Below are 23,114 nucleotides of genomic sequence, written 5' to 3'. Positions count from 1 at the left end.
TAGGTCTTGAAGCAGGCAGTTGCAATGGAATTTAGAGGCCCTTAGAATTTGAGGGGCGCAGGGATTCTGAGACATGTTCTATCTTTTATAATATTACAACAGAAGCTTAACCTAAGGGATCTCTCAAAACGTTGCGACTATGCTGGAATCGCAGCCAACGTAGGGCAGGAGGGCTGCATCCATATGCGCCTGAGATTCCATTGGGAATGCTTACCGCGTTGCCCCATGGTGGGGACTGTACGTCCTTGATGGAATAGGAGCAGGCCGGGATCCAGGTATTGGGTGATTTATACGAGGACAGTGAATTACTGACCTATCAGGCATTGCAGGAGAGGTATGATCTTCCCGGGGGAGGATTTTTAGTACATGCCGCTCTAGTGTATGCTATTCGGAATCATTGGAGGGAGGGTTTAGTGGAGCCCAAAACAACGATGGCATGTCAGTAGGTAGTGATGGCAGCAGGGACATTTAAAGCAGTTACGAGCCTTTATTCAAGAATGCTGAACGAGGGGTTGGCTCCACTGGATACATTGAGACTAAAATGGGAGGCGGGTATTGGGAAGTCCATACCGGAGACTACATGGGAACATATTTTACGCAGGGCTTGGAAAAGTACCAGGAACGCACGGTTTCAACTGGTGCATTTTTTTATACTACACAGAGCTTCTTTGACCCCAGGTAAGATTCAGAGGTATTTTAAGATCGATGGTGCGGCCTGTCCTCTGTGCGCAAGCGAGGGAGTGGAACTAGAACACATGCTGTGGGAATGCCCAAAGCTGGGGTATTATTGGGACGAAGTGGGCGGCCTGTTAACTGCAGTCACTGAGCGTCAATTAGCTTTTGGCATGGCCACATGCATATTACATTGGTTTCCCCACACCTCCAAGACAAAAGTGACAAGTAAATTTATAGATATGGGATTACTGCTGGCAAAGAGAGAGAAATAACAATGCACTGGAAGTCGAAGGAGGGTCCCAACAGTAAGAGGTGGAGGGCTGAACTGACTAAGTGGGCTAGTAGCGAGAGTGTTCTTAGATTTCAACAGGCACGACACTTAAACAACGAGAAAGCCCTGGACTCGGCGAAAGCATGGGAGACTTTGGTGCAATCTCTGTCCGACCAGCAGTTTGAGGAGGAGGAGTAGTTGTCGGAAGGAGTATTTTGGGAAGGCCCCTAGTACGGCAAGTGTGGGAAACTGTTGAATAGTAGCTGGATCAAGAAATGTGCTTTATATATTGTACTTAATGTGTTACGCGCCAGTGAGGGGAAAGGGGGGTTGGTTCTGATTAGGTTTAGGAATGGTTTTGGTAGGTGTTTTTAGATACTGGAGGTGGTTGATGTTATTTTGGCAGCCACGAGTCCCTCAACAAAAATTGTATACCCCTGTCGTTGGGATACATTTTTGTCTTATTGTGGTGCTCGGCAAATAGACCCCTTCAAGGCCAAATTAGCTGACGTTTTGTTTGTCCCTAGCCAGGCAAGGCCTTACTCTGGGCACAGTTAAACGATTCCTTTGAGCATTTTTGTGGTGGCCAAATCAGCCCTAATATTTTTTATTCAACAGTTTTGCAATTTTTGAAAGGGTTACATTTGTTTCCTCCCTCTCCCTTCGTTATGCCACAGTGGAAACTTAAGTTGATCCTCACTTTTCTGATATGCACTCCATCTGAGCTTTACAGCTGTTCCTTGCGGCTCCTCACCCTGAAAACAGTGTTCATTGTTGCTACAACATCGGCTCGGCCTGTGAGTGATCTTCAAGCTCTGTGTCAATTCATAGTACACCAGCTTCTTCTCAGACAAACTAGCATTGCGAACATGGGCATCTTTCTTACCTAAAGTATGATAACCTTCCACGTCAGTCAAACCATCACCATGCCGGCATTCTTTCCTAAGCCTTCTCGCTCTAAGCAGGAGGATAGACTCCATTGCTTGATCCCCAAGGGAGTGCTGAGCTTTTACATAGAATAGATTATACAGAAGACCACCTTGTGGGCAATGAGCTCTTTGTGGGGTTCTCTGGAGCAAAAAAAGACAAGGCTGTGCAGGAGAGAACCATCTCCCATGGGATTGTGCTGTGCATTATGATCTTAAACGCATTTGCTAAAAAGCAGCCTCCGGAAGGACTGCATGCTCATTTTACTAGGGCCAAAGCTACTATCTCTACATACACACGTGAGGTCTCTGTTCTACACATTTGCCAAGCGTCTGTCTGGGTGTCTCTCCATATCTCTACTAAGCACTATTGTCTGGAAGGTCAGGTTTGCAGAGAGGGCATTCTGTCCTGCATGACTTTCTGGTTGGAGTCTATCCAAAGACCCACCTCCAAATAGGTACTGCTTTGGTATCTTTTCCAAATTATGTGAAATCTGCAGCCTGAAGTCTTTTTTAGAAGAAAAAGTTTCTTTCCATCAGTAACTGTCTTTCTGGTAGAGACTCTGTGTAGCCGCAGATTCCTCACAAAGCATCCTACCCACCTCGTTTTATGGCTAGTTTCTATCTGTTAATAAGATCCCAAGTCTAGGAATCTTCACACTGGTCATACCAATTTGCTTTTGGGGCTCTGTGTCAGGGGCGCTGACAGTCTCGAGTGTGTTCCTCCCACTGAAGAGGTTTCTATATCTTGTAGGTTCAGCAATTGCTATATTCATAACCCTTCCTTGATCCATATAATGCCTTAACTCCCAGGCCACATGAGAAAGTCATGATAAAACTGCAAGAGTAATTTTATCACTTATTAATTATTTTTACATGCTAGTAACTCTCATATGATTTGTCAAAGGAATCAAATAAGGTAACAAGGCAATGAACAGTAACATTGTTTAGGCCTCTGTGGAAGTCAAAACCATGTGAGTATCACATTAGAAAGATTCAATTTTTATATGTTAGACAGGTCAATACAATTCCATTTTGGATGACATTTAACAGATTATTTTGATTGACCTACATGAGGCAGTAGACAGCTTGATTGTTATTTTCCAACTATTCTTTTTAAAGGAACTCCACAGGGAAGCGAGACGGCCTTAGACCTAAAACTGTTAATCTCTACAAACTGCTCTGTATCTGAAAGAAAAGAAGACGGGAGACTTAGGGCCTTGCCCACAATCCCCAATGCTGAAAGACGGCCAATAAGAATGGTGTGATTTACCGTGTCAAAGGCTGCGGACAGGTCTAATAAAATCAACGCAGCCCTCTCACCCTTATCCATGGTTTGCCTAATTTCCTCTAACACCGTGACCAAAGCGGATTCGGTGCTATGCTAACCTTTAAATCCATATTGAGTGGCATCGAGAAGATTATTGCTCGAAATGAACTAGGATAATATTGAATTTAAGGCCGTCTACTAGTTTTGCAGGATGGGGGTGACGAGAAATTGGCCTACAGTTATTCGGGTCCTTGGCATCTATGTTGGATTTCTTTATCAATGGTAGAATGGATACCCTTTTCCATTCCTTGGGGAATTATCCTTCAAAGACCATCTTATCAAAGACATCCTTAAGACAATTTGCTATAGTCCTGGATACAAGATGCCGAAACCTAGGGAGACATAGGTCGAATGGTGAGCCAGACTTAGACTAATTTAATAAGGCCTGTATTGTGTCTGCCTCTAGGGGGCTAAACTCATTCAAACTAGAATGACCTTTAGGAGGTTGAGTAGCCGATGTAGCATCTTCAAGGGGATCATAAGAATTTTCTCCTATATGCTTGTGCCCAAAAAGGGTGATTGGAGAGGAATTTACTCCATCTAAGGATGTAGAGACCGTTCCTTGATGATGAATCTCATTTGGTGACATTTGACAAAATAGATGTAGGCCAGATCAACTTTTTTTCAAGAAGAAGACAGCTAAGGAATTGCATAAATCTTGGATTTATTTCAATATTAATCTGTTCAGGCAGTCTACTTAACTTATGTACTGTCTCAAAGTTCTTCAGGGACATTTAAAGAGGCCTGTATTTTAGCTGTAAAGTAGCTAACTTTAGCGTTAGAGATTGTTATTTTATGAGTCTGAAGGGCCCTTTTATAAGACGTTTTATTAACGGGATCGTACTGCAATCGCCATTTTCTTTCCAGCTTGCGACACGCTTGTTTTAGTCTCCTGAGAATATCGTCAAACCACGGCTCAGTCTGTGAGGACGTGTTGTTCTTCGTGACCTTGAAGGGGGCCAGCTTGTTAAGATTAGAGTGGATCCAGTTAGGAAAGTCTAAAATGGCCTACTCCAAGTCTTGTGAAATTTCTGGTTTGGATTCGACCAGCAGCTGTTTAAGAGCATCTGGAGTAATTTTATGACATGTCTACTCCTAGTTTTAAATATTTGGGAAGCTGCAGAGAATACCATGCTTTTGATATTCAGTGAAAACATAACCGCACAGTGGTCAGACCAAACCAATGGGAGGATGGCCGTAACTGAAAGATAGGGATTATCAGAGAAAATTCCATCTAAAGTATGGCCTACCGTATGTGTAGGAGCCTTTATGAGTTGAACTAGTCCTCCACTTTCCATAAAATCTGATGGATTCTCAAGGTGGAAGTTAAAATTCCCTAAAATAGTGAAATCAGGGGAATTAATCTTTGAATCTAGCAGCTGACTACTATTGTCCAAAAAACCTGCTCTGGGACCAGGGGGCCTTTAAATAAGTGCCCCAGTAAATGAGTAATGATAGGTAAGCGATATTTTAAAGGCCAATGCTTCACATTTAGAGATCTCATTTAACAGTGACTGTTCTCTATAAATAATGACTAACCCTCCAGCCTTTCTTCCTATCCGGTCAAGCCTAATGATGTTAAATCCCTTGGGCATGTGTATAATGAGATCGGTACCAGAGGAGGCATCCACCCAGGTCTCAGTAATGAAGGCCAGGTCAAATGAATTAGCCCTGAGAAAGTCAAAGAAAGTCAAGGCATTCTTGACCAGTGAACGAGCATTTATAAGAGTGGCTTTAAATATCTTGGAAATGGGCATAGCCTTGGTAGTGGAAGATCTATGCGTTTCCAGGGGTTTTACTGTAATGTTAGATAGGGTTAGCTGGCAATGCTGGCATGTTTGAGCAGGCCTTTGTGGTGTTAACAAAGGCCCTGAACACATTAGCCAAGTTTTGCCCTCAGAGAGCTAAGCTGCTCTCGTGAGTACCACCTTGTACTTAATTGGTCTGGCATGAAACCGGCAGAGGGGCCGGCGCTAAGGGTGGTCCGGGCGCAGACGGATTTGCCTTATGCGTGGATGCTCTATTTAGCCATTTAAATAGCCCTCCATGCTGTCTTGAGGGCATGAGGGGGCGTGGCCAAATTGGGACACTGGTAGCATGGACCGATTTGAAAAGTGCGGACAAAGAATGAACAAAATCGGGGTCCAGCAACTCCTCCTTGGCAAAGGAAGATACTGGTAAACTAGGCAAAATTAAAACAAAAGTGAGAAATCGAATAAACATAAAACAATTAAAACGGGTCAAAAATCCACTAAAATATGGCACCCAATCACTATAGGAGCCAGGCACCTCTTAAAACGGGCACCAAGGTAATACGATGTCTTTAACTACAACAATATGAAAAGCAGCTGAAGCCTTGGAGTTGACTCTAATTTATGTGGATACTAAATTTGTCATTTTGCAGATGTCTTGCATCTATGCTCCACTGCTGTGAAGCCCTTGCTTTCCATCATTGAAGTACTTCCGGAACTCGTCTTTGTTGCCTTCTAGGATTCATCATAGGACCCGAAGGTCTTATCATTAGACTCTTCGACATAAAGTCTGGTGGCCATGGCATCTTCCTCAAACCTGAACTGAAATACCTTACCCACAGGCCAACAAAATAGAGTACAAAATACTGGAAACTAGGTGCCTAAAAGACTTCGCCTTGGGAAGCCTTGCAAAATGGATGCTACATAGCTTCTGAGACACAGTGCCGATGACCAGTCAGAACTTGCAAAGCATAGTCATCAACCTTCCAGACCCTAATGAAAAAAGCCAGTTTCTGACTTGGTCAGTCACAGTCTGGATGCCTTCAAACAGGTCCTGTTATGTGGTATAGATCTTCCAGACACTGTGTGCTGATTCACGCTTGGATGTGTTCCACTGGCTATTCACAAGATGTCAGAGCAATCGTCGTGGACATCGATGGCAAGTAGAGCTGTGGAGAAAGATCGGACTGCTCTCTGGAGCACTTAAAAAACAGCAGTGCGATTGCTTGCTCACTTCTAACTAACACAACACTATACCATCAGTACAGTAAGTTTCTTACTTAAAAAAAAATACATTTTCCAAAAATTAAATAGTAGAAAAAATGAAATAAGCATAAAACAGCATCATATTGTTACATATATCTTAAGCATAGAGTGTGCCATATCGTCCATATATATTCAGCAGGCAAAACAGTCAGTGGTTTAGTAGACAATCAAACGTATGCTAAACATTGGAAGATATTAGTCTGGGAGAAGTATCAGAACGAGGAGAGGGAACCTCCATTGTTCGCAGCAGGTAGGTGCGAAACACGGCCTAAATGTCCTTAGTGAGCACAGTATGGCATAGACAATCTAAGTATAGCTCTACCATATATCCCAACAGTAGGACATGTCCTATAGGCACAGGTTAGTAGTTGGGACTCTTTTTGCATCCATACCATGGCGATCCAAGCACCAAGGCAACGGACGCAAATCTCCAGATGCCAGTGTTAGTGCAGAAGTATCACACAGAAGAGCTGTTTTGGGTGAGGGATCAAGATGCAATTCTAATATGTCTGAGAGCATTTTGAATATATTGTGCCAAAACTGAAGAATAATCTAGCTTAACCAGAATATCTGTGGAACATCTGCTGGACTATTACCACATCTCACTCACATGGTGCTTCCACCTATGCCAAAGCCGGCAATGCTCCCCGGTGTCTAGTAGTATTGATAAAGGTATTTGAACTGAATCAATTTATAGTTATAATTAGGCAGCATGTTTTTTTACCTGAGTACTAAAGTATGTCCCGACCTGATCAGTCAACTGGTAACCTAGCGAGTCCTTCCATCTGTGCCTGGCACTGTGCAGAGTCACCATCATGGCGTATTTGTAAGTGGAGTTAAAGAATGAAATAGAGTGGCCCATACCAGCCCTGCCCGAATATGCAGTGAGAAGTGTCATTTCTAGAGGGGGTTGTAAGGTTAACAATGAGAGCAGAGTGTAGTCTGTGGTAGCATACTGCATCAAGGGAGGCATTGCCATGGCGTCTGCCAAACTCGTGCATCGATTTGAATTCCCCATTCACATAAATATCTCCCAATGTACTAAACCCAATTTCACATTGTGTCTTTTTTATCTTCTCACAGGTGGGAGGAAGTGGGGACTTGTCTGCCATTGGCAACAGAGAGGAAAACGGTCATTCCTGGGACATTCCCTTAGATAATTCCCACCACACACGCTAAATCAGTGTTGACACATCAACATCATTTCTGGCAGTTTGGGGGTTGTGGTGTGCACTTAATCTGCAATGTATAGATCGTGTCCGAGCAATGGCTATCTCGACCTTCGCTTGCGGAGCCCATGCATGCAGCGTTGCCCAATACTTAAGGTAATGCGCCTGATCTACTAGGTAATAATGCTAGAAATTTGGAACGGCAAGCCTGCCTTCATGTAGCGGTCTGGTGAGAATGTTACAGCATATTCTGGGTTGACCTCTGTGCCACACAAGGAGCAGTAAGGCCTGCCGTAACTGTTTGAAAAAGTGGAGTGGAAGGGAGATGGGAAAGATTACAAAGAGGTAAAAAAAAATTGGGAAGGATTACAAGCTCAACCAGAGAGACTTGCCTATCGGGGAGTACCGTACCGAAATTGCTTCATATTAATTCATCATAGTCACGGGTAACCCAAACACCAAGATATGGCACTCCTTAGGGACTCCATCGCAAAGGGATTCCCATTGCAGGAGTAGATTGAAAGTTGGTAAGTAAGATGGCCTCAGATTTAAACCAGTTGATTTGGAGGCCTAAGTAAATGCCAAACCATATAATTTCCTGGATGATTGGGGAAAGATGTTCTTCCTTTCGCTGGACGCAGAGGATTACATAGTCTGTGTAAAATAATATGACTAGTGACTCAATGCTGAGACTTTGCCCTCATGCATGATGTTCTCTGACAGGCATGCACAAGGCTCTATTGCTATGGCAAAAATCAGGGAGGATAAGGAACAACCCTGCCTTGTCCCTATGCCACTATCAAGGGTGCCGTAATAGGTTCTATTAGCTTGCACTTGTGTCTTGGGGATTGTGTATAAGAGGGTTACAAGCTTAAACAAAACATTTCCCAGGCCTGCACGGCAAAGTGTTTCTAACTCGAATGGTCACTCTAAGGTACAGAATGGTTTTCAGCATCGAGAAGTACAGCGACTGATGGGAGTAGTAGGTCAGTCGTAGATCAGTCCTCTGAAGAATTGCTATCAATGTTCTGAGATTGAAGGCAGTGGATCGTTGGGGTATGAACTCAAATTGGTCATGGAGGACCAGAAACTGCATGAGCGGTTGAGGGCATTTCACTAGTATTTTCTCCAATATTTTGTTGTTGGTGTTGAGCAGTGACCACGGCCTATAAGAATAACATGAGCTAGAGTCGCCGCCTGGGTTCAGCATAAATGTAACAATTGCCTCCATTGTGTTTGGGGGGGAGATTGCCATTGTTCACCTCAAAGAGCTGTGGTGCCAGGATATCTATATAGGTTTTATAAAAGGCCTCTGGGGTTAGGGTCAGAGTATGTAAATGGAGAGTGATCAGAAGGAATACAGGAGAATATATCTGATGCTTTGACCATTGGCATCAGTGATCTCGAAATGAGCCACACATCAAGACGATAGGATGTTGTGTCCCTGAGAATAATAGGTATGTTCAGAGGATTGGGGTACAGCTCCATCCTGACATCTGCCAGGTCACAAATCTGCATTAACATCCCTAGAGAGTCACTGCTCACACAGTGCAGCTGTACCGTTGTGGGACTGCCCTTGGGGCAGCTGGAGCTCCTTGCCAGGTTGGCGTTCGAGGCCCTCCTCCACCCGCAGGCTTCTGCCTGCGCCTCATCCCTGGGGGTCTAGTGGAAGAGCTTAGCTCTTCCGCTAGTCTGCTCTGCTTGTTTCCTCTTTTTATGTTTGGCTTTCTTTCCTTGCCTCTTTGCCTTTTTTCCTCTGCTTTTTTCTTTTTCATTGCCTCTTGCTTCTTTCTCATTCCTTTGCCTCCTTTTCTCTCACGCTCCCGGCCGCTGTTGCCCCTGCGGCCCCTCCTCCCCAGCATGTCGCTCCCGCCTCCCAGCTGATCGCACTCCACCCCCCTACCCCTACTTAATGGCTGCTTTTGCGCAGGTGCGCCAAAGGCAAGCCCTTCTGCGCCCGACCGCGACCAGGGACCCTGGTTCCCAGACCCCGCCGCTAAGATCCCAGCACTCTCCACGCATTAAACCCCGGATGCAACAACAATTGCCAGCTCTCAATGCTGAGCAAAGCCCAAGGCCCGATCTCCTGCCGACACTGCCGCTGCACCTTCACCCACCTATGGGCCCCTACAGCTACCGCCTACCGGCCAGACACCACCGCACACAAGCAGCTGAGCTCATCCTCCTCAACATATGTTCCCTGCACAGACACGCCATAGAAATCTGGGACCTCCTCAAAACTCGCAAGCCCGACGTCACCTTCTTCACAGAGACCTGCACCAACGCCAGCTCTGCACCTGACATCGCAACCGCCATCCCCGACGGATACAAGATCTTAAGGAAAAGACTGCCCCAACTGCCCAGGAGGAGTCCTCGCCATCTTCCACAAAAGCTCCCCCTGACTCACAACCACCAACTCGGACGATGCCTCTTCCCCCCCACCTCTCCCCCTTTTCACCATGGAACACATCCACTTCCAGATCGAGTCCAACCCCAGAACGCTCTGCGGTACACTGACCTACAGACCTCTTGGCCTGCACCCCCTTCATCAATGTCATGGCCGACCACGCCCTCGCCTCTATAGACTACATACTCTTAGGAGACCTGAACTTACACCTGGACAACCACAGCGATCCCAACACCACCGCCCTCCTGGAGAACCTCACCAACATAGGACTGAAGCAACTTGTCTACACCCCCACTCACAAAGCAGGACACACACTCAAACCCATCTTTGCCGGAGGAAAAAAAATTTGCTTCAGCCACACCATGGAACTGCTCGGAACAGACCACCACTGCATCCATTTCTCCTTCACGAAACCCACTGCAAACAAGTACACGCCCCGCCTCCCAGGCAGTAGCTGGAAGAAAGTCTCCAAAGAACTCCTCACCTCCGCCCTCACCTGCACTCCTCTCCCATCTACGACAGACGCCAACACAGTGGCAAGCAACCTACACCAATGGATCGCCAACTGCGCCAACACGATACGACACAACACAACAAGAAAGCCAACTGGTTCACCACAGATCTCCGAGAATCCAACAAGCGCTCATGCCGACGACTGGAGAAGGCTTGGAGGAACAGCAAAACCGGGAAGCATGTACAAAGTAAAACTTTATCCAAGACAGAATGCTCCAATGCCCACAGCTCCAAGGAACTCTCCGCCATCACACAGGAATTTGCCAAACCCAACACCGAAACAACCAACATCCCTCCCTCCCGCCGGGTCCTTCTTTCACCTTAAGATCAAGACGCTGTATGATAACTTTGAGGACCAAGACCACGGCACCGCCTCAACTCCCTCCCCAACTATGCCATCCAACAGACCCTTCTCACCTGGACCCCTCTCACCACAGAAGACGCTTTAAAGACAATCCACTCGAGAGCACCTTCTGACCCCTGCTCGCCGCACATCTTCCACAGGGCTGCCACTGCCAGCGCACCAGAGCTACGCCAAACTATCAACTGCTCCCTTGAGCCACATTCCCCGATAGATAACTAGAAGTGCGCCAAAGTCAACCCCCTCCTAAAGAAGCTCTCCGCAGACCTGACTGACCTCAAGAATTTCAGGCCCATCTCACTGCTTTCTTTTGCTGCCAAAGACATCGTAAAGGCCGTCAACACCCAGCTAGTACACTTCATAGAAACCAACAGCATTCTTGACACCTTTAAATCCAGATTCTGTAGCAACCACAGCACCAAGCCCGCCCTCCTCGCTGCCACCAACGACATTTGTGCCCTCCTTGACCAAGGCCACACGGCAGCCCTCATCCTCCTGGACCTATCGGCAGCCTTTGACACCGTCCCCCACCTCACACAAGCCACCAGACTCCACGACAACGGCATCCAAGGAAAAGCCTTAGACTGGATACAATATTTCCTCTTGGGCAGAACACCTAGAATAACGCTCCCGCCCTTTTTCTCAGAACTGACAGAGATCAGATGCGGAGCACCCTAAGGATCCTTCCTCAGCCCCGCGCTCTTCAACGTCTACATGGCCCCCCTCGCAACCATCGTCCGAAACCGCGGGCTCAACATAGTCTCCTATGCCGATGACACTCAGCTCATCCTCACCAATGAACCTGACATCACCAGGCGCACCTGCCAAGAAGGGATGAAAGCCTTCGTGACCTGGATAAGCAACAGCTGCCTGAAGCTCAACTTGAAGAAAACCGAAATCCTCATCCTCTGCTCCGCCCTATCGCCATGGGACAACACATATTGGCCCACTGCCCTTGGAAACCCACCTTCCCCAACGGACCACGCGCGCAACCCCAGCATAATACTAGACTCTTCACTCACCATAAATGCCAGATCAACGTTGTATCCTCTGCATGCTTCAACACCCTCTGCATACTTCGCAAGACATTCAAGTGGATCCTCCCCGACGCCCGGAAAACAGTCACCCATGCACTCATCACCAGCAGACTGGACAATGGCAATGCTCTCTATGCTGTAATCAACAGACTTATCCTCTACATCCCATGACACAACCACATCACCCAACCCCTCTGCGACCTTCACTGGCTCCCTGTCGATAGATTAACCTTCAAGCTGCTCACACAAGCCTACAAAGCCCTCTACTACTCCGGACCCCAATACCTCAACAACCAAACCTCCTTCCACGTTCCCAAGAGAACCTCCGCTCAGCCGAGCTCGCCCTAGCCACCGTCCCTTGTTTCTACATTACCAGAGCAGGTTGAAGATCCTTCTCCTACCTCGCAGCCAAGACCTGGAACAAACTCCCCCTTTACCTCCGACGAAGCATGACACTACACCAATGCAGAAAGGACCTCAAAACCTGGCTTTTCGAATGACCCCAACAGAGCTGCTCATCCCCCTTCCCAGCGCTTTGAGACCCTTACGGTGAATAGTGCGCTCCACTAAACCAGGCTGAGGCAAGTGAGGGTGACCCATGGGAGAATAGTGCGTCTCCTGTATCAAGCTAGATCTATCTCGTCAGTCAAGGTAAGCAAGTCCCTTGTGGGCCTTAAATGAGTTAATAAGCCCCCGGGCATTCCCGGTCAGCAATCTAACCTTACTGACCCATATCGAAAGCTGCAAAGGTAGGCCCAATCATGGGACTTTGATTGGAGAATCAACACAGAATACTTCACATAATAAGTTGCTGTTAAATGCGTTGAGAAGGTAGCGTAAACAAATAAAGCAACCATGCAACATGTGATGAATTAGCTTCACCCTCCCACCAACAACGGCAAACTCAATTGTCGGCTGGAACCCCATTGAGAGAAACAAAACATAAATCCCACAACAAGAAAAAAACACAAGACTAAGGTGTGTGTTGCATGAATGGGTGAATTGAGCAACACCACAGACCCTGGGGGGTGGGGGGGGGGCGAGTTGGGCGCTCCCAAGATCAATCATGTTCTGCCTTCAAAACATGGTTTAAATTCTGTAGGAGGTAGAGGTCTCAGCAATAAAATACACAAACTTAGAGGTAGGAGGAAGAGCTCATTCTGCCCTCCTAGGTATACCTTTTCCCACACATCAAAATGGGGCTACATAAGTATGGTCGCTGAGAAGAAAAGGGGGGCCAACCCACAAGTGTATTAATACTGCCCTCACCCACAGAAATCTGTGGAATGCTTCATCATAGGGCTGCTGACACCCCCCCGCGCAGACCAACGCTGGAGGAGGAGCAATAGGTAGGGGGAAGATGCAACACAACACAGAAAAAAACAATGTGCGGGATCAAGAAAAAAGTGCAGAACAATGTTAAAAAGTAGACCATGGAATCTCCTAAGTAATCCCTTTAATGATGACGTCAAGGTAAGCTGTTGCCTTAATCCGTAGTCTCTCACGGCACCGGGAGAGACTACGGGTTAAGGCAACAGCTTACCTTAACGAATGTTTGACTATAGGGAGCTGTCCTCGCTCCCCGGCCAGTTCAAGCATTGTGATTAGGAAACTCATTTACTCAGTGGGAGTAAGTTCCTCCACCACCAGAACTGAGCATTGAAGAGTCTAACTACGTTCTACTCTACAAAAAAAGGAGGTAGGGATAGTTTTGAAAGGCTCTTTTCTCAGTCCTGATGAAAGCCGGGAATTTCATTTTTAGCTGGCTGAAACATGTCGACATATAGCAGAGTGGATGAGTAGGTGGTTCATTATTTTCCACCACACCACCATCCACTGGTCTTGGAATGACCTTTTAACTAGACCAGGGAATCCATAATTAAAGGGATTACTTAGGAGAGCCTGTGGTCTACTTTTTAACATTATTCTGCACTTTTTTCTTTATCCCGCACATTGTTTTTTCTGTGTTGTGCTGCGTCTTCCCCCTCCCTATTGCTCCACCTCCAGCGTTGGTCTGCGCTGGGGTGTGTCAACAGCCCCATGATGACGCATGGGGCAGTATTAATGTTCTTGTGGGTTGTCCCCTCTTTTTTCTTCTCAGCGACCAAACTTATGTAGCCCCATTTCTATGTGTGTGAAGAGGTCTCAGCAAACCTGTACGTTGCAGTATAAATGTATGCACATGCATTGTACTAGACTTCCAGGAAAAGGGATCACCTCGCAACCACCAATGAAAAAGAACGTTTTTAACGGTACATAGCATGAGTATCAGTGCTGGTGGCTATTGTTCAAATACAGACTAGATGTCCGGGCCGCGTAGTTAGCATCAGAAGTCTAGTCTTTATTGCTGAGGACTGAAGCACAAGGTAGATGACCACTCATGGAGGAGGCCGGGCTAAATAAACCTGATGAACGAGTCCTCTGGGGACACACAAAGTTCAATGAATTCACACGCTGAGTCTGGTTGTAGGAAGAAAGGAGATTTGCCATTATGCTTAGTGCCTAGCTTTGCTGGATACAGCATTGAATACTCAATTTCCTTAGACCTGAGGAGCTTTTTGACTTCCAAGAATGATCTGCGGGCTTCCTGAACTGCTGGATTGATGTCAGGATAGAAAAATATCAGGGCTTCTTCATATTGCAGGTCAACGGTGTCTCTATTGAGGCGCAATATAAAGTCACAGTCTCTATATTTGAGCAGCTACGCTATAATGGGATGCTGATATTGACCGCGTTTAGGCTTGGAAACCAAAGAGCAATGGGCTCTTTATATGATGAAGACAGCTGAAAATTAGTTGTGGCCGAATAAAGTATCGAGGAGATCCTCCACGAAATTCTCCATGTTGTTGGGGAGAACGACTCGTGAATGCCCATTATACGGACGTTGTCACGTCGAGATCGACTCAAGGTCCTCTATTTTGGCCTTAATTGCCTTCAAATCCACAGAGTAGTGATCGATCCTTGTCCAGGTGGTGTTGTGTCTTACAAATCAAAATTTGACCTTCAGCTTGTGTTAATCTGTTATCATGCCTGTCCACATGTTCCTGGAATCTATCTAGCCTGGCAGTAAAGGTATCCATCTGACCATCGACTGACTGCAGACTATCTTTGACCTCCTTCTTCTGCTGATCTTGTCTGCTCATTGGTGCTTTCTGAGGTTCACCATTTATTTATTTATTTATAAAGTTTTATATAGCGCGAACAAGATTCCGAGGGATATCAGAGCGCTTTACAAAGGAAAGGGAGGAAGGGCATAAATCCAGTATTGACCACAAGTAAGAATATACAAAGGAATAAAGGAGCCTCAGCACTGTCGGTTTGCAGTTCTGACATTTGGACTTACACCTGCTCATTGAACATTCACAAATCTGATTAACCTAGTAGTGGCTTCCCTGCAGAGTTTTGAAGTCGATTTACTTTTGCACTTGGACACTGGTTTGTGAAGGTAAGGGGTCATCTGCCCCAGTCATGGAACATTTTTCAGAGCACCATGACTCTTCTGCAAGACCTGTGCAGCACCCAAAAGTCCAATTTCGCACCCACAAAGAGACTGGTGTTCATCATAGCAGACCTGTACACATTCATTTACAAATGCCTTTCCTTGCCACAGAGGATTGCAGATATTGAGGAAATATTTTACTTTTCTGTTTAAACACCATTCCTATTTCTGCAAGACCCACAGATGTAAGACACTATAGATTCATGCATCCAATTGTTGCCAGATGGAACACCTTCAGTACGGCCTAAGGAAGCAACGGCGCTAGCATCTGGTGAACCTAGTAGCTTGGGTGTAGTTTTTCAACTCTGCCATCCTGGATCTGCACTGTTATATGTGCCCCTTCAAACTGTTGGTGGGTCATCCATCCATCCATCCACTCTGTTGGTGGGCCATCCCTTCATTTCTTCACAGTTGCAGGCTATTTATTTTATGACAGTCTTGTCGCTGGTGTGTGTGTGTGTGGCGGGGATCTCATGTGGGAGATCACCAGTAGAACCTTAGTCCCGAACTGAAGGAAATTATTGTTTTCAGATTTGGGGTATTAATGCTTACATCTCCAGAATAGGAGCTTGTCCTCCGTTTTGTGCTATACACTTTTTTTCAAAGTGGCTGATTTGCAATCTGACTGGCAATTGTCATCAAAGGGTAGTTGTACTCTGTTTCAGTCCAACTACCATTGATGCTTTTCTGTCTGGGTTAAGTAGGTTCTTCGCATTTTCCAATCTCCCTATTGAAAGTGGTATCTGCCTTTCACATGAGCAAGTTCATCTTTTTTCTATCATTCGTCCCCTCTCCTTATCCCACCAACGAAGAGGAGCGGCTTCATAGGCTGGACCTCATGTGTGCAGTGTCTTATAACATGGAGGATCCGAAATGCATAACCTTTTTGTGGGCTCTGGTGGAGCCAAGATGGGCTAATCTGCAACTAAGCGCAAGTTTTCGCATTGTGTTACCCTTTGTAGTAAAAAGTTCAGTTCTTTAGGCAAGAATGTCTCTCTAGTTGGCAGATAGTTTGTTAGAATGTATTCCCAGGAGTACACGTTCGGTGGATTCGGACAACTCCTGATTAACTGGGGACTTCCTAGATGCTTATTGGGTGGTTGAGCTCTATGTTGGTAGTCCTGAAGGTGCATTTGAACTTGCATTTGTCGCATAATAACCAGTATATTGACCTCCTGTAGCTGTAAGTGGTAGAGCCAGTGCCTAGGCCATGGCGGTTTCTTACAGTGTGAGAGGGGAAGTGAGGTTTGCACTTATGTTTGTAATTGGTAATTTGCTCTCCGCTGTAATCATGTTGTCTGTGTTAAGTAGGCTATTTGTATATTTGCATGAGAGAACGCGTTTAGGGTTATTGAATTACATTATTTAGAGAACTGGACATTGGAATGCAAAAGAAATCACTAATTGCATTGTGTTATAGAGTGATTTTGGGGGGGTGTGTGTGCATGTATATATGTCAAAACAATGTCAGAGTTAGTGACGCATACATTATGCAAAAAAGAAGCAGAGAGTATTGGGTAGTTTGCACGTTTAGGTGGAGAGCAGCTTGAGTATGGAACAGCCTACAACATCAGCTACACTCTGAATTTGCTCACCTCAAATGTCTGTTTTTCTAGCAAAGTTTTTAAGCATAGGATTAGTACAGCGACATTCACGCCGAGCTAGAAAGGGAAAATTTATTTTGCCATTTCTAGAGCAAAGTCTTTAAGCATAGAATTAGCACAGTGCCATCCATTCAGAGCTGTAAAATACCAAAAGCCTATTACCACTCCAGGCACAGTATTACAGCTTTGAATTCTCAAAATACCTTCCAAGCCAACCTGGAATGAAAGCAACCCCTGACACATGTTTCGCTATAATTATGTCTCTTCTGAGAGGTTTAGCTTTGTCCAGATACAAGGGAGCACCCACTAAAAGTAAAAACAATACCCTTTCAGGGTTAGGGTGACACATTAAAGATTTTGCTGTAGAATTGGCAAAAAACGTTGTCCCTTGCTAGTTCGGCGTGGACGGCAGTGTGCTAATCAATTGCTTAAAATCGTTGCTAGAAAAACAGGCATTTGTGTTAAGCAAATTCAGAGTGTCGCTGGTGTTGCGTTGTAGCATGCTCTATACTGGAGTTGCTCTCCACCTAAACTTGGGAACTACCCAGAGTTTTTGCCCTTGTGTGTGTATATATTTTTGTTTGTTTTAACATGTTGGTAATCCCTGAATTCACAAAAAGTTAGAATTTGTGGATGTAGCTTGTCTGTACATGTTACTAAATTGTGAAACACTATACTTGTTCATTTGAGAGCAATTTCTTGGCCAAGTTCTTTTAGCTCCCATTTTAGATTTGTCTGTGTTCTCAGATTATCTAACTCTGGTATTCTCCTTTTGTTAAGTGTTAACTCGTCATGATGGCTTCAGTGCTGAAAATCCTTTGGTATAGGAGCACTTAATAAATCGTTAGAGCATGCAGATTTTCTTTGTAATTTGCTTTCTCTTTAAAAAAAAAAAGAAATCCCTATACTTTCCACTATTCCTTTGCACTCTAGTGCTTTTCAAGATGGTGTTGAGGTAAAGAAGTGTAAGCACAGCCAGAGAAACATGCAGGATACTAAGCATTGTGGGGAAGTATGGAGACTTTTATTAACAAGTGTGCAAAGTAAAACATATCCACGTACACAAGTGAAGTGTGTACAATTTTCACTGCTTTGCGTTTGAGGGCAATTTCTTGTGAAATTATTTTTTCGTTTGAGATTTCCCAGCAAATCCCTGAGTAGCATCAAAAGTGGATTGTTATGAATACTTGTAACTGCAAATTCCTCACCTGTAGATTATTCCCCAGGTACAGACTGTATCCGTAAATTTTGAAAAGCAATGTTCCCATGTGCTGCAAGTTGGTGTCATGTGGTTCTGCGTGGACTACATTGCTCCCTGAAAGTGATGGTGCGGAGCCGCATATCAGCACCACCCTTGCTCAGCGATGTCTGTACCTTTCTTTCTTGTACTTCGTATGCTCCGCGCCTTTTTGTTGGTTGACAAATTCCTTTAAAAATTCCAATCTACAAAGGAATGATTGATGTCCCCCACAAATTCTACAGGGTTCAAACCATGCCTATTAAAAAGAGTTGTCTGTGACAGAACTGCATGCCTTTTGCCTCTGAACTTGTGTTTGGACTCAAGACACAACTCCAAGTTGTGCGAAGAATGTGCCCTCATGCACTCGAAGACGATCCGGGACCATGAAGTGAAGCTGTATCCCATGAACACCAAAAAGCAGTCTTGAACGTTGTGAATGTCCTGCTCCAAGTGGAGGGTGCAGACTTGTTCGACTGTTTCTGGAACAAATCCTCTTTGAGATTGCAGGGGTCTCAAGTTGGGTTTTTACTGGAGGATTCGACTTTGGCACTGTCCACAAGCACCGGCCTCTGGTTCTAATGACTTCCACTCCGGCTCCAAGATCAGTGACTGTTGTTTTTCCACCTACGCCTTACGCGATGAGTCCCTGTATATTCCAGTGTGCAATCTCAAATGAAATTTGATTTGACCCTCGACCGAGGTCATATCTTTACTTCATTCCCAGTGAAATAGTTTCCAGTACATTCCGAATCAGACAAAACTCTTTCGCAGGGCCTTTGTCACAGGCTTCGTTACCTTCTTGGGTCCAATTGTAATCAACCTGACAATGACGATGGAGGTGATGACAATGCCATTTCCATATACTTGTAAAAGGCCAGTGTGCTGGATACCTCCTAGGACACAGGGTTGGTGTCCCCCCTTACTCTCATTTAATGACACCCTGACTGACACCCTGATGGGTACTTAGGCAAAGCCCTGCTCTTGCCCACCAGTAAACAGACAAGTGGCCATGTGCAATAGTGTGGCACAGGGGACCCAAACATTATTTTCCACCATCCTCCCTGTGTTCTTTGCTTGCTCTCTCATACCCCTTGAAAAAAGGAGAAGAGACTCCATTGGCTGGATCTCAAGAGAGCTTAGAGCTTTTATTTTGATAGCACCAAAGATTATTGGGTGGACCATCCACAGGGGATTCTACGAACCAAAGAAAGGCAATGTGGTGATGAAAAGGACTCTGTCATAGTGGATGGTCCTCTGCATTAAGACCTGCTACACAATGGGCAAGAAGCAGCCCCCTGAAAGACGGAGGGCTTATACCTCCAGAGCCAAGAGTGCTACCACTGCATTGGCATGTGGAGAGCCTGTGCAGGCTATGATTTGGGCATCAGTGATTTGCTTCATGAAGCACTACGGCCTTGACAGCCAAGCTAGCCCCTCCACTTTCGGGTGGTACTGCTTTGGTATCTATTCTACAGGTAAAGAATCGGCAGTTAGAATTATCTTTTGGAAAAAGAAGTTGGTTACCATCAGTAGCGCTCCTTAACACTCTTTCTGGTGGACACACTATCTAGCGGTAGATTCATCAGCTCCATCCCACCTCCCTGTTATGTGGAATGGCCTCTTTTACCATTTATTAAGTTCCTAAATAAAAGGTATTTAAACGGGTACCTGGTTTCTGCGCATGGGTGGTGCTTGTATACGCCTCCACTCTGTGAGTTCCAGGGTGGAATGAAGTTATTGTGGAGCCGATCGGTGCCACCTAACTTTACCCAGGAGCCACTGCTTTGAAATTTTCCGGATCACGTCTGGTGCTTGAGGAATATTCTACAGATGAGGCATTTGCAGTTAGAATATCTACCAAATAGAGCGTTATCGAAGGGGAGTAGCTTTTCTTTTGCCAGTTATTGAGGAATTTTTCACTGTGCCTTTTTTTAACTTACTTCCTAAAGTTAGTACAAGTGAACTGTGCCATTTTTCCAAACCCCTGCTTTTTATACAGTTATATAGCTGTGTACAATCACTATTTTCAAAAGATAGAAAGCTTGTTGTGTAAATAACCAAGTTGAAGCCAGTATGTGGCACATTTAACTTTTCATATTAGGGTCGCTGTGCTTATCTTGTAAATCTGCCATTATTACCTTTATTATTTCAGCTGTCTAATGCCATCTCCCACTTGTTCAATTCAATTAAAATTGTCTGACATTTTTATTTTAAAGCGTGTATTGCAATGGTTTTAATTAACTATGCAAATAAAAACTATTTATATTCCTATTCCACTTGTTCAATACAATATATGCATATGGATGGAATGGGCCCCAAAATTGTGATTTGTTCAGGCAGTTTATTTCTGTTTTAAGAAATTATTGCAGCACGTGGCATGTTTTGTTTTTTGTTTTCTTTCAGAAGCTGGAGATCAGGTTAGTGAAGCAGGCTTTTCAAGCTCTCCTGTGGAAGCACCTCCAAGCAAATCACCTTCTATGCCTTCCCTTAATCAGACCTGGCCAGAAATGAACCAGAGCAGTGAGGTTAGTATTCGTTTCCAGTTAAATTGATTTATTTTCAGCTAAGTGATTTAGTAATACTTTGCAACATTTATACATTCTTCTTCAAATACCACCTTTCCCAGATTGGTGGCTTTAAGGTTTTTGCTAATCTTATATGCTCTATACAACAATAGTGACTTAGTGAAGATAGTGAGCAAAAGCTGCTGACCACAAACAATGCATTTCTTAAGGCTGGATGTGCCACAACATGAATGCAAAAATGTAAAAAAAGCAAAAAAACTACGCATAGATATGAAAGTACACATGTGCCAAAACCTGGAGAATAGACTCAAGACCCGTGATAACATATGACTTTTATGTGTTCCTTTGGGATGATCTGCAGGCTCCATCTGGAATGCATGTGGATGATTGATATGATTAATAAAGTTTAACATCCATCACTCTAATGCCTTTACTGATTTACCATTTTTAATTTGTTTCCAAAAGCAGAAAAAATAATTACTTGCATGAGAGAAGCACACTGTGGTCTCAGTTTTTTCCTCCCGAAAAATGTACATTCAGTCAGAAAGTCTTTTTTTATTATTTCCTTAGAGATGGAAATGTGTATCCTGGTTATAAGTTCATATTAGGAGTTCTGTACTTTAGATGCTGCACTGTTTTAACTTGTGTGTCCTCTTTTCCATAAATATTTTAAAGTTTAAGTAATGGGATATTCGGCTACATCCTAAGGTTAAGCTCTCCGATCCATGCCATATTGTCGAAGAGCCAAACGGCTTAATGTGGGTCCCATGGAGCCGAGAGATGTCACTGCTGGATTACTATCTGTGGGATCACCCTTGATGCCATCTGAGCCCTCCGGATCCATCCCTGGATCCGGACTGGCGCCAACAATGATACTGACTACCATCTCATTTCTAGACCACCAGACTTCTCCGGCTTAGAAGGCACAGATTGAAAAGGAACCTATTGTTTTTTCCTATTCCAAGACAGCACTCCATTGATGCCACTCAAGGTATACACTGGTGCTGCCCAGATCATACCCAAATGCACCAGGCTTTCCACCTTTTCCTGTTGGAGGAGATGACGAAGACAGCTATGGCCTCCTGGAGGAAAACTGGTATGAGGAGCTGGGTGTTGCCAGTGGCCTGCAAACCTTTCCTGACACTAACCTGATTTCTGTTCCAAGACCTGCCACGAATGAATGCAAAAAGAACAATTGATGGACAGAATGCAGAACAATGTCATGCATTCACCCCAGTGCAGAGATCTTGGCCTAAATCCATCGTTTTGTTGCTCACCATGAAATTCCAGTTTGGACCCAGCCATATTCAAATCAGTCTTGACCCTGCACCCAGTGGGAACAGTCCAGCCCAAACTGCCAGGCCAGGTCCTCCCTAGACTGGAAACAAGCATCCTAGGACCGGTTTCGGGCTTTCAGCCCTCATTAGCCAGCATAGCTGGACTCCAGTGGCATGGAGAGCACAGGACCCACATCTGGGCATACCCGTCCCACTCGGGTGACAATTGAAAAAAGAACAATTGATGGACAGAATGCCGAATAATGTCATACGTTCACCCGAGTACAGAGATCTGGGCCTACATCCATCGTGTTTTTGCTCACCGTGCCATTCCAGTTTGGACCCAGCCATATGCAAATCAGTCTTGACCCGGTGCCCAATGGGAACAGTCCAGCCCGAACTGTCACGGATGAAGGCACACCTTTTGAGACGGTGATCAGAACAGAGTCTGCGCTAATTGTAGCATCTAATGAACTCAGGATGTAAGTTGACGGCTGTCATATGGCAGTCCTGGTCCTGCTGGACCTAACGGCCGCATTTGACACCGTCCACCATGAGATTCTGCTGGCACGTCTAAAAGAGATCGGAATAAGGTGTGCTGCTCAAATGGTTCAAATCCTACCTATCAGAAAGATGGCAAGCAATAACTCTCCCGCCATATGTATCCGATTACAAGGAGATTAAGCATGGAGTACCTCAAGTCTCTGCCTTGAGCCCCATCTTGTTCAATATATATTTAAGGCCTCTGCTGACCCTGAATAAATCACAGTGGGATACCATTTGTAAATTATACAGATAATACCCAATTGATAATCTCACTAGATAAGTTGGACATAAGTCAGATAAACAACTTCCACTCATGTCTGAAAGAGATGGCACAATGGCTTCACCATAACATGTTGAAATTCAACTGAGATAAGACAGAATTTCTCTGCTGCTCTTTAGAAATATACAAGAACAACTCACATTAAATTTCTGTCCTTGGCCAATGAAGTCTGCTCCGGAATCTGTACATTCAGTACAAAACCTGGGTGACCATCTTGACGAGCGTCTTTCAATGGAAGCACAGGTTAATAAAACAGTAGCAGTATGCTATGGTTTATTAAGAAGCTTAGAGAAAATTGTCCTGATGCTTCTCCAACCTTTCAGAAGACAAGTGGTACAGGCCACTATACTGAGCAGACTGGACTATTGCAACACCACCCTTCTAGGATGTCTGAAATATCTGCTCAAAAGGCTTCGAAGGATCCAGGTGCTGTCTGC

The 23,114-nt window shown here is 45.0% G+C and overlaps 1 protein-coding gene across 11 annotated transcripts in view; it reads left to right on the top strand.

Moving 5' to 3' along the window:
* REPS1 (RALBP1 associated Eps domain containing 1) overlaps window positions 1-23,114 on the top strand; it is a 1,025,500-nt gene that overhangs the window by 589,647 nt on the left and 412,739 nt on the right. For all 11 annotated transcript variants that reach the window (XM_078649357.1, XM_078649363.1, XM_078649362.1 and 8 more), the window contains exon 9: window positions 20,453-20,574. In XM_078649357.1, coding sequence (XP_078505483.1) covers window positions 20,453-20,574 — 122 coding nt within the window. The remainder of the gene's footprint in view (window positions 1-20,452; window positions 20,575-23,114) is intronic.

The sequence above is a fragment of the Lissotriton helveticus genome, chromosome 6 (genome assembly GCF_964261635.1).
Source record: "Lissotriton helveticus chromosome 6, aLisHel1.1, whole genome shotgun sequence".
In the NCBI taxonomy this organism is placed as follows: Eukaryota; Metazoa; Chordata; class Amphibia; order Caudata; family Salamandridae; genus Lissotriton; species Lissotriton helveticus.
This window is presented reverse-complemented; position numbering and strand designations above follow the sequence as displayed.